General features: G+C 41.3%; 2 protein-coding genes across 4 annotated transcripts in view; both read left to right on the top strand.

The window, feature by feature from the left end:
- Positions 1-1,559: 1,559 nt before the first annotated feature.
- On the top strand, positions 1,560-11,844 carry RB195_002534 (uncharacterized protein; the record flags this gene model as incomplete). Its single annotated transcript, XM_064199838.1, has 29 exons — positions 1,560-1,644; positions 1,954-2,117; positions 2,171-2,260; positions 2,335-2,519; positions 4,150-4,222; positions 4,353-4,508; positions 4,578-4,647; positions 4,701-4,807; positions 5,027-5,132; positions 5,191-5,284; positions 5,377-5,489; positions 5,583-5,720; positions 5,776-5,893; positions 5,950-6,010; positions 6,142-6,244; positions 6,795-6,973; positions 7,028-7,138; positions 7,189-7,314; positions 7,370-7,501; positions 7,897-7,995; positions 8,054-8,146; positions 8,538-8,634; positions 9,002-9,176; positions 9,424-9,572; positions 9,634-9,830; positions 10,542-10,681; positions 10,761-10,869; positions 10,961-11,104; positions 11,749-11,844. 29 exons carry the CDS (start codon positions 1,560-1,562, stop codon positions 11,842-11,844), a joined length of 3,510 nt encoding a protein of 1,169 aa, XP_064055719.1.
- A 3,502-nt stretch (positions 11,845-15,346) lies between these two features.
- Positions 15,347-17,447, top strand: part of RB195_002533 (uncharacterized protein) — a gene marked incomplete at both ends in the record, with an annotated part of 11,590 nt that continues 9,489 nt past the window's right edge. For all 3 annotated transcript variants that reach the window (XM_064199836.1, XM_064199837.1, XM_064199835.1), the window contains 3 exons: positions 15,347-15,453; positions 15,522-15,704; positions 15,758-15,819. In XM_064199836.1, coding sequence (XP_064055716.1) covers positions 15,347-15,453; positions 15,522-15,704; positions 15,758-15,819 — 352 coding nt within the window. The remainder of the gene's footprint in view (positions 15,454-15,521; positions 15,705-15,757; positions 15,820-17,447) is intronic.

Below are 17,447 nucleotides of genomic sequence, written 5' to 3'. Positions count from 1 at the left end.
TTCGTTCTTTTTTGGTTTATGTGTTGTTGATTTCAGCACCAATGCTATTTCTAGATAACATTAATATTTAAAAACACAAAGTGACCGCGTAGTTGAGAATTTTTCTGTACAAAGAAAAAACACATGGAAATCTAGAGCTACCCTAACAGTTGTTTAAATGGTTTCAGTTCAACTACAACTTTGTCATGTGAGGTAAAGCGAATGTAGTTATACAATTTTTTTAAAAATTCATTTAGTAGTTATAGGTTTGTATGCAGTGTGCACGGTCTTTGCCGTTAGATATATTAGATAAAAGATCATTGTTAATAAAGTCTATCAATCTCATTATGCAAATGTACTTTTTGGTCATTTGCGTAACCATGCAATAAATTCCTCATTTGAAGGACTATTGCAAACAATTGTTGACGTGATATGTACCATTATACAAAACACATTTTTAAACACGAACCGTCAATAAGCCAACTCGAATTTTTGCGGCCGCTTCGTAATTTATGTAGTCATCAACGTATCAATAAAGGGTCAGTAAATTGATGCTCAAGAAGGACAAATATTAGAAATGTTGGCAGATATCTTTAAAATATACGTAAGAGAGATTGAATGTGTTGGAGGATCACACGTCTCAGTCCATGAGTCAGTCATCTCAGTCGCCAGCCTTCTCACTTAAATGCAGCATACCACGAATCTGAGGTGGTGCGGATTTCAGATGGAGTACCCGTATACGGGGTCGTAGATTATGGAGACCGGGTGGTTCCGCTCATCTTTCTCTGAATCATTGCAAGCAGCCGGCCCCTGAATGCTGTTTTTTACGATGCCTTCTATTGCAGCGCTCCACCCTTGCACGCTTAGCATCCCTTACTGCCTATCGGGGCAGTCCGAACTGATTTTCGACGAATCACAGGGAAGAGGCGGCGTAGGGGGTAGAGCGTTGCAATAGACGTACAAAACAGTATTCTGGAGGGGGCTGTTTGCAGCGATGCAGGAGAGATGAGCGGAACTAACCCCGTCTCCATAATCTACGACCCCGTATACGGATACTCCACTTGAAATCCGCACCACCTCAGATTCGTGGTATGCTGCCTTTAAAGGCATCACACCACGAATCTGGGGTGATGCGGGTTTCAGGTGTGTTATGCCTATACGGAGTCGTGGATTATGGATGATGGAGATTCCGTCTATTTCTTCCTGGTTGCCGTTAAAACGGATCGGAAGATACGTTTTCCAGCGCTATTTTCTACAACGAGTTCAATCGGAGCGCTCCAGCCCTGTGCACGCGCCTCATCTTCCGGGTTTTGGGAGGAAATGGACGAAATCGCCCTCCTCTCCATAATCTACGACCCCGCATAGGAACTCTCCACCTGAAATCCGCACAACCTCAGATTCGTGGGGTGATGCCTTTAACAGCTTTCCTTTGTTTTGATTCATCGTCGTCTTCGATGAGACATAGCTTCACACTCCCCTTAACCTCTCATGCAGTTTATGATGCTCTTGCGAAATACCTTATCAGCGATATTTTGGTTTTAATGTTATTTCCATAATCACTTACATGTAGGTGAACCGGCATGGCTGTTGACACATTAGTTGACTCGGTCACCACATATCGTAGCCGACCTCTTTGGGCTCACTTCTATGCGTCTCCTTTCACAGGTAGCCCTCAATTTTTGTGTTTTCCATGACACATATTTCGTACTTTTTCATTTTTTTTTCAAATATTTTCTTCCTTCTGCATTTACAAGAATTGATTTGAAGCCATCTATTAGCAGTGAACGGGTTCAGTTGATTGTGATGCAACAAAATAAAGAGAGGGGATTTTTATAGAGTAAAGAAAGCCTTTCCTGCATCTTAGCATGCTCATTAGCTTGAACACATTTGGCAGCGGCTACAGGGTATATAATGTATGGGCGAACTTCGCTTCTCCCCTAAACTAATCACAACTCAAACTTTACTTTTTCGCAGTATTCTACGCATGTTGGTTCTACATATGGCTATCAATGTACGGATTTGAAGAATACTATGAGCTCGGATTGATTGGCGCAGCAATTATAGGTCTAGTACAGGCTCTAATAATTCTGTTTTGCCATTGGTTCGTCAGCGTGAAATGCTACCTTTCCTGCGTATATGTGAGTAATTGTGCTTCCCGCACTAATCACTGAAAATTACACTCTCTGTTTAGGAAGAAGATCCCCATAAAGCTACATTGGCTAAGGTAGTACCTACACCAAATAACGGATGGGCGGAACTTGTTCCTCTTCGAAGATCTTGGGCAAGTTCTTATACATACATCACTACCACTTGTATTTTTCTTCGCTATATTCTGTGTTTAAACTCCCATTTTAGAGGGCTAACAGCACAAAAGTATGGTTTGAATTCCAAAAAGTTCATTATACTTTGGACGAAACAACCAACACATTCGGCACGGTTATCTTTGACTCGCATAGACCTATGAAATATTACCAGCAGTCACGTGGAGTGGAGAGCGACGATCAACTTGAGGAGATAAAATATCTTCTTGGAGATAACAAGTTAGTTCTGTGGTGCTATGTTAGAGAGTTCATAAGAACTTGGATACTAGGGATATTGTCCTGTGCCTATGACTAAAAAGAAATAATCTTTTATTTGACGCATTGAAATCCACAATATCCTAACTTGGAGATCCGATCGAGGCAATTTGCTATTTCCGACTGATTACTGTAGCTGATATAATAATTGAGTTTCGTCACTTCTGCCTCTGAACTTTGTCTACATTGTGCGTTCGAGAGCGACAAATTCAAGGCTAGAACTGTTTTGAGGATATTGAGTTCCATTATCCATGTTGAACCCTCTTCAAGGCGCTGCTGTCTCTCCGCGAATAGATAGGGATAAGGACAGTAGGGCAGGGTAGTTCATGACTGTAAGCGTGATCACGCTCATTACAGTTTAGTAATCCAGGAAAACGCAAGACACAGCCTTCGTTGCACCGGATCACCCTAGGTACTTCTGCAGGAACAATCTACTGTGTTATTCTATTCGCTAGGGAAGATGTTGGTCTTGAGTCTTTACATAGGGGTTGGACCTTGGAGGGGAAGGGAAGTCAAATTGGATCTTTTTGCGATCCTTTCTTTTCTTTTTGTTATGTGACTTTTCCACGAAACTGTGCGCTTCCGGGCTTTGTAAAAAGGTTGTAAAAGCATAGGTCGTATTCTTGCCAGAAGCTGTGATAAATAATCGAGTTCGTTTGTCCTCGACAGTCACATTGAAATAGTAAATCGTGGACTATGAGTAACCGCGGAATTAGATGATGGTTGAAAACACTACGGAATGTTGTTGCAGCGACACATTACGTAGACACCACCTTCGACAAGCGATCTACTCACAAGTTTTCGAATGAGTTATTCTCATGCTAACCAGCGCTGGAATTTCTTTACGGAAATAGAATATCTGTGGAAGAAATGGCAAACATCACCATTGCGAGGCGGTTGCTACTTAGTTCTGGAGTCCCTATTTAAATTTTTGATCCTGTGGATTTCCTCTGAGGATCTTCCTACTTGCCGTGAAGTCTCCGAGGCTTTGCGTTTAACCACTTTTTGTTCCAGCTCACTTCTTCAAACTATTTATAAAATGTGCGAATTAATTTTCCTTTGTTCTTGAAATTGAATAATAGCTGGTGGTGGTTACGGAGGCTGCGAGTTTTTGGATGAAAGGTGGCGATGGAGCAGAGCTAAGCAAGACGAGAAAGTTCCTAGGAGTTGACAATATGCACAGATTTGTCTATGGCAAGGCGGATATATAACATATATTGCTAGTGGAAGCTTTTCTTCGCTAATAATGTGTGTATCTACGTTCATCTGTCGCACATCGTTCCTCTTCTTCTGTTATCTTCAGAACAATAATGCAGAGTTTGCGGTGAAAATTTTTGACTTCAAAACAGGTCGGTCTTTGAACAGTGTTCTCGTGTTTTCCTTGAGATTCTACTGTAGCAGGAACTTCACTGAATATCAGTGCGACTTCCTGGCTGATCTTATTGCTGTGGAACGATGAACTCGTACTATTATCGTTAAAAAAAATAGTTCTTCTCTTGTAAATGACTAGACTCTGATATTTCCCTTTATAACTACTTTCCCTTTACTTTTACCGCCGCACAAGTTTATCTTTTTCGTTACCTGACCTTTTAAGAACAGAAATGGTTATACCACAGTTCTGGGACTTGTTCAAGGAAAGAGCGACAGCACCGTTCTTCGTATTCCAGGTGTGTTTTTCCCTTTCAAGCCTTTAGATTTTCCATCCTTCGTTTTTTCGATCCTATCAGGGGTATTGGAGGTATGAATATCTCACTATTAAAATGTTCAGTTAGTAGCATTGTTTTATTTGATACTCAGGTGTTCTGCGTCGGCCTATGGTGTCTCGAGGACATGTGGTACTACTCTTTGTTCACTTTGTTCATGCTTATGACATTTGAAGCGACATTGGTGAAGGCGCAGTTGAAGAATATGCAAGAAATTCGCAACATGGGAAACAAGGCGTACATGATACAAGTCAGTGGAAGTTATCGATCATCCGGGTAATATGCTTCCATGAGCTCAACACATTTCTTGCAATTTAAGGCGTACAGAAACCACAAATGGATTAAAATAAAAACAGATGAGCTGGTTTCTGGGGACATTGTCTCTGTTGGTGAGTGTTTGTACTGCTGAAGCACCCAACGTCATAGAAAGTGTGAGTTTGAGGCCGTTCTGCCGATGAGCGAGCTGTCCCTTGTGATATGATTTTACTGCGGGGACCATGCATAGTTGATGAATCAATGCTTACAGGAGAATCAGTACCTCAAATGAAGGTTCGCTTTTTTTTTGTTCTGGCTCTGGTTTTGCTTTCGTCAATAGTCGCTCGAGTACTGGGAAATTCTGAGCGCATGTGAAGTCAACAGGGCTGCTTTTATTACGGTAGTATCCTGTGTTTAACGCACAGATTCCAGCCTACTAAACTTCAGACGATCCATGAGGATTTGTAGCGGTCTCTAAATAGAAGAATTTTTTTTGATAATAGATTTTTATAGGAACCTATTGAAGATCTCGAGAAGGACAGATATTTCGATATTGACGCTGATAGCCGTCTTCATGTAATATTTGGAGGAACTAAAATTGTCCAGCACACGCCACCAGGTAAAGTTTTTTTGTCACTTGTTTACTTCAGCCATCGTTTTTCATTATCTATCTTAAGGAAAAGGTGTAGAAGGGCTCAAAAGCCCTGATAATGGATGCATTTGCTACGTACTTAGAACTGGGTTCAACACAAGTCAAGGGAAACTTCTCAGGTTTTCTTGATACATTTAACTTACTGCGCGTCTGCTGAATCTTTTTTTATATTGATTATATTCTATAATTCATTATTTGCTACTTTCTGCAGGACTATTATGTTTGGCGTTAAACGAGTTACTGCCAATAATCTGGAAACTTTCTGTTTCATCCTGTTTTTGCTTATATTCGCCGTCGCGGCTGCTGCTTATTTGTGGGTAGTAGGTAAGTAATTTATTGCATTTTTATCTTATCCTTGTAAGCTTCTGATTTGTGTAAGTAATTTTCTGAAGTTTGTGACTTTTTTTTTGTTTCTAGGTAGTCAGGATGAAAAGCGCAACAAGTACAAATTGTTTCTGGAGTGCACACTTATTTTGACGAGTGTTATTCCGCCTGAATTGCCTATAGAACTTTCATTGGCTGTCAATACTTCTCTAATCGCTTTACAAAAACTGGGTAAGTTTTCCATTGTCTTTTCTTGGACACGTTTTAACGCATTGTCTTGCTTTAGGTGTTTTCTGCACAGAACCATTCCGAATTCCATTCGCTGGGAAAATTGATATTTGCTGTTTCGACAAGACCGGCACCCTCACCACCGACAATCTTGTAGTTGAAGGAATTGCTTTCAGGTCTCTCTTGAATTTGTAATAAATTCACGCTTTTTTCCCTATCCTTATCTGTTCAGCACGGATGAAGAAAAAGGTCTTGTAAAAGCAGTTTCTGATGTTCCTGCCGAGTCGGTGCAGGTTCGTAGCTTCTTTATTTTTTGACATAAGGTTTTTTGAAGTTATACTTTTTACCTAACATCATAACATCCATTATCAGAATGATAAGTGTGGAGCTGAGGACAGTTTTGTGAGTCAGAACTTTTATTTAGGTTCTAGCATGCTGTCATAGTTTGGTTCGCTTTGACGACGATCTTGTTGGAGATCCACTTGAGAAAGCATGTCTCACGTGGTGCGATTGGTCTCTCACCAAGGGTGAATACAAACTTTAATTATAATATTAGGTTAAATTAGAAAATAGTTGCGATTTTACAGCACATTTTCAAGTTCTTAAATATTTTTCTGAGATGTATCTGTTAATTAAGGTGATTTAACTTATTGCTTACACATTTTTGTCAACAATTTGCAAACCTGTTTTTTCGTGCAACAATTTAAACGAAACATCTCACATAGATTCATAATTACCTACTCCCACGAATGATGTGTCAAGATCATCATGTTAAATTTAGAAGGCAATGTCTTCCTTTACACTCTATGTAGAGCCAACTGCGCATTACCAAACACTCGCCGCAATTTTGGAATAAAAAAGGAATAAAAAGAAAAAGATAAAATTCTCATGGGAACAAGAATGAAAGAATCCAAAACACGAACCAGAACTTAGCTCTCAGAGTGGTATCTGATGAAGCAGCACATGATTCAACTGCAGTGATAACAAGTAGTCTGAATTTAAGACTTTAGGAGCGGAATTTTTCCTAATCATTTTCTCTGATATCTCAGTCTTTTCCTTCAAACTAGCAGTTTCTAGGGGACGCTGTGCTCCCACCGAAAGGATCAAAGCAAACAGGACTGAAAATTTTTCTTCGTTATCACTTCTCATCTGCAATGAAGAGAATGACTGTGGTTGCTGGATATCAGGTGCCTGGTTTCCAGGAACCAAAAATGATTGTAGCAGTGAAGGGTGCACCAGAAACACTTAGGTCTATGGTAAGTCAGATGTTAGTGATCTCTAGTCTAAAGATGAATGTACGTGGTTTTTAGTACGAACATGTGCCGCATGACTACGATGAAATTTTCACTAATCTCACGAGACAGGGAGCGCGTGTGCTTGCGATGGGCATTAAGGAACTGAATCAAACAAGGATTGGAGAGGTTTTACTGGAAAACTTTTTGTTCTTAAGAAGATTTTCATTTGTGTTCAGCTGAGAGATACCAAACGTGAAACATTGGAAAACAATCTGCGGTTTGCTGGATTTGTTGTCATCTCTTGTCCACTGAAGCCAGATACCAAAGTGATGATCAAAGAGATTATTGAGAGCTCTCATAAGGTATTAGTGTTATTACTATTCTTGTAGACAGTTGTTTTGAAATATATTTACATAGGTTGTGATGGTTACTGGTGACAATCCTCTAACTGCGTGCAACGTTGCAAAGGTGCTCAAATTCATACGAAAGAAGGTGCCTACACTAGTCTTGGATGAACCTTTCGAAAAGACTGGAGAGTGGAAATGGAAGGTTTGTTCTTCGTCTGATCTTATAAACAATCTCTTTTCTCCTTTTTTATATGAATTCAATTCTTTTGAAAATATCGTACACCTGTTAAATGATTGGATTATCTTCTGGCAATTATTGTCTACGAAATGAAAATCTTAAAGATCTAGATATTTGCCCTTCATTTTAAAGTAGGTCGTCCTTTCACAGAAGAAAAATCTTTTAAGCACGCGATTTTTTCTTTTAAGATTCTTCTGGCAAAAGATTTAGAATTAGTGTAAACGTTTGTAACCTAATTGTTACAGTAAATAGTACTTAAATAATTCGATGCCTATGTGCAACTATCCCTTTTATGTTGTGTTCACGTGAGTTCTCCTTTACAGATGGGCTACTTGCACTAACCTATTGCATTTCTTCAGGCTGTTGATGAATCCGTCGAATACGACGTAGTTCCGTTTAATAAAAGACAAGAGCTGAAGAAGTTTTTCTTAGACCACGAGTTCTGTCTTACCGGTCCGGTTCGTCAATGGCTATTTTTATGTTGTGGGTTGCAGAGTTTTGGAGTTCTAATTTTAGGCTTTTTCACATCTCTTGGAGAACAATCACAGTTTTCTGCGTGAGCTGATCATGCACGTACGAGTTTTTGCTAGGATGGCTCCAAAACAGAAGGTATTTTTCAATTTTGTGATTCTTTTCTCAATTCGTTCATTATTTCTTCGTCGTTTTTCCCATCACTATCTGCTTCATTTTTTCTGTGGTTTGAGTTCAATTCCCTCCACTTATCTATTGATAATTTTACTAGTAATTCCGTGTTAATAGTTATTATAAGTAATTAATTTACTACTTATTGTGATATAATCAGACCAACATTGTGAAGTCAATTTGTTCTGTGTGTAGGTTCTACTATACAAAAAAATTGCATTCAGAGAAATGTTTTATGCGAAATCTTTTCTCTTGAAACTGTCACCGTCGTTGTAGTCGTTATGAATCTCTCCACATTAGTGCATCATATGTTTGATTGCAGCTGGCTTTTTCCCTCAACTTTTTTGTACTTATTCAGGAGCGAGTGATTAACGAATACAAGTCACTTGGTTGCGTTACTCTGATGTGTGGGGATGGAACAAATGATGTCGGTGCTCTTAAACACTCGAATGTTGGTGGGTCTATCAAAATTAGTGGTTCAAACTTTGCTTAAAGGCAGCATACCACGAATCTGGGGAGGTACGGATTTCAAGTGGAGTATCCGTATGCGGGGTCGTAGATTATGGAGACCGGGGTGATTCCGCTCATCTCTCAAAGGTGGAGCGCTGCAATGGATGGCGTCGTACAAAGCAGCATTCTGGAGGCGGCTGTTTGCATGTGATGCAGCGAGAGATGAACAGAACCACCCCGTCTCCATAATCTACGACCCCGTATACGGATACTTCACTTGAAATCCGCACCACCTCAGATTCATGCCTGCCTTTAATGTAAACTTCCTCTGCAATGGTCTCGTACCTTCACTTTTTCGGGCCACAAGTTTAGGCGTTGCTCTTTTATCACATCCTTACGATCCCACTAGAGCTGAACAGAAGGAGAAGGAGAAGAAGGAAAAGATAGAAGAGGCTCGACGCCTCGTGCACACTACGAATCCGACTCCCCCCGGAATACCAAGCTCCGCTGTACGACGGGGGGATGCTCCTGTTGGAGCCAGAGTGAGGTACACGTTTCTCCTTACTCCATACGTTTTCCATGAATTATCATGGGTTCTCGCTTTATAATCTCAGCTATATATATATATATATATATATATATATATATTTCGTTTTTACGTTTTTCTGTTGCTCTGTTTGAAAGGCATTAAAAAAATCCTCAGAAAAATTTCCTTTGTTATTCTAATAGGGATCTATAAACTTTCGAAGAAAATAAGAGAATTGAAAAAATTTTCTAAACAAAATAATGCTCAGGAGTACCCATCCTTCTGTTGTCAACGCCCACAACAAGTTAGAAAAACTTATGAAAGAACTGGAGGAAGAAGAAAGAGCTTCTATAACGAGACTCGGAGATGCTTCTATTGCCGCACCCTTCACTTCTAAGTACACCAGTATAGCATCAAGTAAGTTCGTCAGGATATGTTCCTATACAATATTATATTGTATTCTAACAAACTATTTTAGTTTGCCATGTAATTAAACAAGGGCGATGTACGTTAGTAACTACGCTACAGATGTTCAAGATTCTGGCCTTAAATGCTCTGGTTTCTGCGTATTCTTTATCTGCTCTTTATATGGACGGAGTGAAGTTCAGTGATACTCAAGCTACAATACAAGGTCTACTTCTGGCAGCATGTTTCCTTTTTGTCTCTCGTTCGAAGGTAAGCGACGTCGAGGTCTTGGAGTGGGATTTTTTAATTTTAGCTCGCTGTTTCTCACTTGTAATAGCAATTATATATTACAATATAATAATTATTATAATCTCCGCGATGTTGTTTATTTCGGAATATGTTGCATATGTAGAGATACGGGAGACAGTGCCAATCCACTAAACTGAATTCGGAGCAATTAGTTAGCCATATTCACGATAGCGCTAACACCTGTTATCATTTACATTCTCCGCTTGAAGACTAACAGCAGCAGTGAGTACAGAAACGCAAATAATACGGTCATTAACGTCTTTTCTGGAGAACAAAACGTATATTTCGCTGCGGATTTTATTGTTCTCATAGTTGCACATATATACGTATTCAGATTTCTGATAGTCCTTGCTTCTGTTTTAGCAAACAAAACAGTATCTGATATAACATATAGGCAGTTTCGTAATTCCATGTGGGCAGGTGTAGCTCACACAAAGTAACCAAGGTCTTCATAACTGAAGTAAATTAGTGCCAGATTTGTACGAGAAAATGGCACTTGCTTGAAGTCATTTATAAGCCGCACACGTATTAGAAAAGATCAACGCCGGGCAATTTATCTTTTACCCTTTATGAATTTCGAGCTAGTGAATTATCGTAGTTTAACTAGTTTTGCAAGTGGGTGCGCTATCTCGCTAACTATGGGTTGTGAAAACCAAGCTTTTGTTGTTACAGCCTCTGAAAACGTTATCGAAGCAACGCCCTATGTCGAACATCTTCAACGCATATACGCTGTTGACGGTTACTGGACAGTTCGTTGTGCACTTTGGATGTCTGCTATATGTTGTCAAGAGTGCCCATGCAGCGGCTCCTAGGTTTGATCATTTTTCCTAGTTTTCTCCTTTTCTTGATTTTTCTCTATTTTTGGTCCGTGTTTTTACCTGCTTTTTTAAGAACAGAGCCTATTGATTTGGAGGCGAAATTCTCGCCGAATATTCTGAATACGAGTGTATACATAATTTCCATGGCATTGCAAGTGTGTACATTTGCAGTGAACTATAGGGTATGTGGTCAGATAAGCATTCTTCTTAACGAACGAAATGAAAGAAGTCAGGATTTAAAAAAGGAAAATAAAACATCTTTGATTTCTTTAGGGTCGACCATTTATGGAGTCTCTACTTGAAAACAAAGCTATGCTTTATAGCATTCTTATATCGGGGTCATCGGTATTTATGCTCGCTGTGGGTGCTTCAGATGAAGCGATGCAGCAATTTGAGCTAGTTGTTCTTCCACCAGAGGTAATGTTTTTCATAACTTCCACAAATTGAGGGGAGGGGAACTTGTAGTGGGTGTTAAAGGCAGCATACCACGAATCTGACGTGGTGAGAGAAAGAGGGAAAAGCTAGAGATGAGGATGTTGTGCATTGCTAGACCCGGGGTGATGTCGCTCACCTCTCCCTGATCGCTGTAAAAACTGGCGTGAGAACCGCTTTAGTTCCTACGAGGCACGTTAGTACGTTCCTCTATATACACGTTCCGGTACCTCTCAGAACCTTACTGTTTGGTCTTACTTGAATAGGCTAGTGAGATGACCTCGAATCTTCGACTACTCGCTTGTAGACGCGGCGCGTGGACAGAGGTGGAGGGTTGTAACTGAAATCGTCATAAAAAAATGGCGTCTTCCACGACATTCTTCACGATGATTAAGAAAAGATTAGCAGACCCGCAGGAGATCCTGCATTCTACAACCCCATCTCTAGTTTTTCATTTGGATTCCATCACCACGTCAGATTAGTGTTGTCAGATTAGTGTATGTTGCCTTTAATAACAGCGTAAGTACTGAAATACTTCCTATATATTTGCTAATATATTCTAATATATATATTATTATAATATATATTTGCTAATATGTATGTAACTGACTCTTACCTCGTAGTTTTAGCTCCGGAACATTCTAGTCTACTGTGTTTCGTTCGATCTCGTCGCATGCTACATGATTGACCGAATTCTGAATTTCCTGTTAGGTGACATGTTTTAGCTTTTTTTTCTTGCATGATGTGAACAACAGCGTTGTGGCCATCTCATTTGACTGTGATTTCTTTCCATAGATCCGTTTCAATCATGAAATCATTCTCATTGTTAATTTTTTATTTGCTGTTATTTAGTTGCTATTTGTTGTTGTCAATATGCAACCACTTTGCTTATTTCCTGTTTTTATAAGTGCTTAGCGCTGCGGCGGTCTACTAGAGAGCTCTTTTTGTTTCTTATTTTATGATATTCTTGGTCAGTAGTAATAAATGATACTTTCCTTCCCTTAGTGTTTCTGAATATCATTTGTTTCTCATTATCTAATGAATATTTTATTATTTAGATTACTGCTATTTTTCTGGTAAGTTTGTCGGTTCACTTCTAACGAATGCTACTGCTTTAACCCTGCCAACATTATTGTCTAATCAACGCAGTGATAAGCTGATAGACTGTGATAGTTTACACCGAAGTTTCCACCGAAAGTGTTGAAAATGCAGTATGATAAGATTTATTTTTCTTCTGAACAGAAGAGGTGTCTGTTTGGTCCATACAGACTGACAAATTTAGTATGCATTCTAGTGCATTCTAATGAAGCGATAGTAGCGTGTTGGTTCAAATCGAGTCCAGAAGGAAATAATTGACGCGACTGCTTCCATGGCTGTGTAAGCTTGTCTGGACAACCATTAGTTATCGTTGTATGCGGGTGTTCTGTTTGTGACCTCTTCAAAATCTTTTCTGCATTATTTCCTCTCTATTTTCTCCTGAGTTTCTTTTTTTTGCACATTCCTCCATCTATATACTCAGAGTTGCTAGTTTTTTTTTTTATTTTTTTCCTTTTCCTTTTTTCTCATGCATGTGCAGCTACGCTGACCCATACCATACTTGACTCTTTATTTTCTCTCAATATTTGAACACTTTTTATTTGCTACTAACGCGAGAAGCACCATTTTAAATGAATTTCACAGGAACCTAGTATTATGCTTTCGTTGACGTCTTTCGTAGTTCTAATATCTGTGCTTTGGCGGATCCATATAAGAATTGGAGGAAAATAATGTGTAAGGATTGCAAATTGCTGCATGAAATAGTTAGAATATCAGTCATTTCTAGCCATGACTTAGAGCCTTAAACTGCTATATATTCTATTCAGCCTCTTTTGAAAGCAGAATTTGGGGAGATTTTTGATACCGAGTTCTTTCCTTTCAGTGAACAGGAAGCACGACAGTTTGTAAGTATTGCAACGAGAATACGAAGCGTCCTCTTCAAATCCAGGAGTTGAGGAGCTCAGTTTGTCCAAAGAGCAACTCTCTACAGTCACAGGACTGATGAAGTGAAATCCGCGAAGCAGATTTCATTGCTCATAATGATGCAAAAATTTACTTTCTTCTATAATCTTACTATGAATTCGCTTTACGCGTTTCCATGTCGTTAGTCGTGTGAATATAAGGAGTTGCTCAATTCAAGTGATAGACCTGTAATTCTTGGATTTTTAATGGGCGTTGGGGATTTTCTTCGCGGTATTTTCAAATTACATCCGAGTCTTTCTTTCAATGAGAAGAATTTGATATGGATTCATCCTCATGGTTGTTTTTCCTATGTCATAATAGGAGAACACTTAACTAAGTATATACAACTCCACATCTGCTTTAATTATCAGATCAGATGTGACATGATTTCATTATTTCGCTTGCAACGAGTTTCAGATCAGATTCTCAAACCGTGATATTATTAGATTGTTACGAAAGTTCGTGATGCCTTTACCCAGACTGGGGTAATGGAAGACTTTCGATTCGAGAGTACTCAACTAAGACGAGTTTACGCAACCATAGTGACTTCACACGAAAGCACCGAATACCTCATTCTTTAGGATGATGTTTGAAAGAGATTCACTAAGCTTGTGTAGCATCTAATCTGAGTCTTCTCACAAGTCTGTCTGTGTGTAAATTTGATGAAAAAGGTCCGATGGAGTTAGAGATAGGAATCGAGGTGGGACCGCCACAAACTGCAGCAATGAAAGCAGAGGTCCTCTCTCGATACTAACCGCTACATTCCACCGCACCAATTCGAGCGCAACCGATTACGCAACTGCACCATGCTTCATGTCGTTCTGACTCTACTGTAGTCAAGTCAAAACGACATGAAACACGATGCGTCTAAGTAAGCGGCTGCGCTCGAAACGGAGACGACGGTTGGAGTTGACGTGGGACCTTCGCCAAATGCGGCGATGGATGTGCTAGCAAAGGTTTCGAGCGGTGCCTCTTACGCAACTACATCGTACTACATCTCGTTTTTACCCTATAGATGAGTAGCACCACAAACAAACTACACGGCGGTTTCAAGGTGACATTACGAGAACAAGAGCCGAAAAAGATCGTGGTCCAATCGTGGTGAGCCGGCCAAAACCCTTATTAGCGGCCAAGAAGGTTTCAGTGTGTTTGGTGGGATTGGAAGGGAATCATCCACTATGAGTTCCTCCCATCGTGACAAACACAATTTGAACTTCTACTGTAAACAATTGATCAGAAGTAGGGAAGCTACCAGAAGCGGACAAAATTTGGCAGTAGGAAAGGTGTGTTCCATCAAGAAAACACCTGGCCGTACACATCTTACCACGCGTCTAAATCTCCGTGAGCTTGGATGGGTGAGATCGAGGTGGGACTATCGAAGGCCTCCTAGAGGTCGTAATGTAGAGATGAGTGGTGCTAGCAGTTGTTTTCCCTCTATCCTAACCACTGCGCTCCACGGCATCGCATCGAGCGCAGAGGTTTACGCAACTGCATCGAGCTTCATGTCGTTTTAACCTCACTAGACCACACCTAAGTACTCGCAAGCGTGGAGTCCTATCCAAAAAATTGCCAAGATTGAAAAACTTCAAGGGAGAAAACTTTCACAACTTCTTGTTCGTTCCTCTTTTTGCTTATATATTCTTTTTTTGCACCATGACTTTGATTTAATCGGCGCGCAGGTGTGACGACATAACGCGACTATCCGCATGGGGTGTGTCATGCTTAAATATATCCGAGCGCAACCTATTCGATCTTCAGCTAAAGTACGCATAGAATCTACCCATCCGTTTGGAACACTACTGAGTGTAATAGTTAAATAAACGAATAAATAAATGAATAAAGTCCAAGGCCGGTAATCGATTCAGAACGATCTGAGGGGGGCGCAGTAGTATAGGCGGCTACGCTCGAGGTGGCGTGAAGAACTGAAGCGATTGTAATTGAGGTGGAAACTCTTTTGTTCAGACTCCAAAGACCACCTCAATCGTAACTGCTAACTTCATTGCACTATTTCGTCGCTTACGCAGTTGCAGGATGCTTCAGGTCGTTTGTACTCTGTATTTCTAAGCACTTAAATTAACGAGTGACAGGTGACGAAGGGTGGGGAAACGATTAGCAGTGCTTTGCTGTGGAAAACGAAAAAACTCGAATTCTTTCTTTAATCCGTCACTCTCTGAAGTATAATGTAGGTACTGCGTTCTATAAGACCTGAAGTATCGTGAGCATAGTGGGATGGGTGATCAGGAGCTGTTGGATGCTGCAGATCACGTACTTCGTTCTATATGCATTGATTTCCTGACATCGTCTGCAGGGGAATATTCTACGGTAGATACTTTCGAGTGAGTTATTTCTTCTTCGCGTTGTTGAATGTTTCAGAAAGTGTTGTAGAGGGATGAAATATTTTCAGTTTGAAACCGGAGAATATTAGCATAGATCCGCTGTCACTTTTGAAGAATCTCACACAACCGAGTGAACCAGCAACCTGGCTTCATCCACTGATTGATTCTTGTGGCAAAATCAGTGGCGTGATTGAGTGCATAAGAGATGCTGGCGAGTTTGGTGCTGCATCTGTTTCTATGTCGTTGAACAGGTTCGTTACTATGGACTTTCTTTCATACCTCTACTCCGTTCTTTGTCTTCAAGATCGCCAGCGGTTGACTCGACAAGCATTCGTGGTTCCTCAAGCAACGTGCCGTTTTACCCTGGTAGATGTCGCAACGTGTTTTCTCCATTGCAGGCCCACTGTTCTACTGGTTGCCCCGGAAAGTGACTATCAAGGGGAGCGTAGCACTAAACTGACGATGTTGGAGTTTCTGTGGGAGTTTGGAGTGTAGAATATGAGTGTGGCCCCGCTCAACTCCCCCAAATCGTCCTGAAAATGGGTGGGAATGTTTGTTCTCACGAAGTAACTTAGAATGTGACATTCTCGTACACGTTTCGGTTCTCTCAGCAGTCTCGTTGCTTTTATTTTAAAAGGCTGCTGAGGATATCTCATGGTTTCTCCACTAGTCGCTCGCTGTTACAGCTCGTGCACAGAAATGGTGCGTTTTGACGTGTCTCATGGGAACAAATGAAAGTTAATAGTAGTAGTGTTTTCTGTAAAATTAGATTTTTTTAAGCAACGCTTTCCTTCTCTTCTTTATATTATAAATTAAGGCAAAAGATTACGGAGCTTTTCTTCTAAACGCGTCAATTCTACATTTGGAGAATATTCAACCATCAGCGACAAACACTCCTTCGATGCCAGATTAATGTATATACTATTTGAAAGCATTACTCGAAGTATGGGTATTCCTCCTGATTTCCCTCAATAGTTATCATAGAATGATGTTTTAACATAAAACGACGTGAAAGACATCATCAGATAAAGATAACGTTCCACGTCAGATCACGTAAACATCTTGCTACTATTTAAGCAGCCATTTGCATGCATGTTTCCACTTTCTGAGAACGGCATACTACGAACGTGAGGCGAACGAAGAAGGAAGTAGACACGCGGAGGAGCCATAAAGGTGAAAAGCAAGTCGCCCAGTGACCACGGCTATGAAACGGTTGCAACCATCTATCTTTTGCGTCATACACACGAAGTTATTGCGCACCAATCCGACGCCGGTGGACCCGTCGCACCCCCTTCTATAGGTATCTGGCGCCGGTGGACCCGTCGCACCCCCTTCTATAGGTATCTGGCGCCGGTGGACCCGTCGCCCCCCTTCTATAGGTGTCTGGCGCCGGTGGACCCGTCGCACCCCCTTCTATAGGTATCTGGCGCCGGTGGAACCGTCGCACCCCATATTATGGCTATCTGGCGCCGGTGGACCCGACCCACCCCCTTCTATAGGTGTCTGGCGCCGGTGGACCCGTCGCACCCCCTTCTATAGGTGTCTGGCGCCGGTGGACCGGTCGCACCCCATATTATGGCTATCTGGCGCCGGTGGACCCGACCCACCCCCTTCTATAGGTGTCTGGCGCCGGTGGACCCGTCGCCCCCCTTCTATAGGTGTCTGGCGCCGGTGGACCCGACCCACCCCCTTCTATAGGTGTCTGGCGCCGGTGGACCCGACCCACCCCCTTCTATAGGTGTCTGGCGCCGGTGGGCCCGTCGCACCCCCTTCTATAGGTCCGTCGCACCCCCTTCTACAGGTGTCTGGCGCCGGTGGACCCGTCGCACCCCCTTGTATGGGTATTTGGCGTCGGCGCGCCACCGCGACACCGTGGGACCCGTCGCAACCGTTTTTATAGCTATCTGACCCCAGCGCACCAATCCGACACCGGGTGGACCCGTCGCACCCCCTTTTTCGAATTTCGTGACACACAGACAAACACACACACACAC

The sequence above is a fragment of the Necator americanus genome, chromosome IV (genome assembly GCF_031761385.1).
Source record: "Necator americanus strain Aroian chromosome IV, whole genome shotgun sequence".
Taxonomy (NCBI): Eukaryota; Metazoa; Nematoda; class Chromadorea; order Rhabditida; family Ancylostomatidae; genus Necator; species Necator americanus.
Note: the sequence above shows the minus strand (reverse complement) of the source record. Positions and strands in the feature narration are given on the sequence as shown.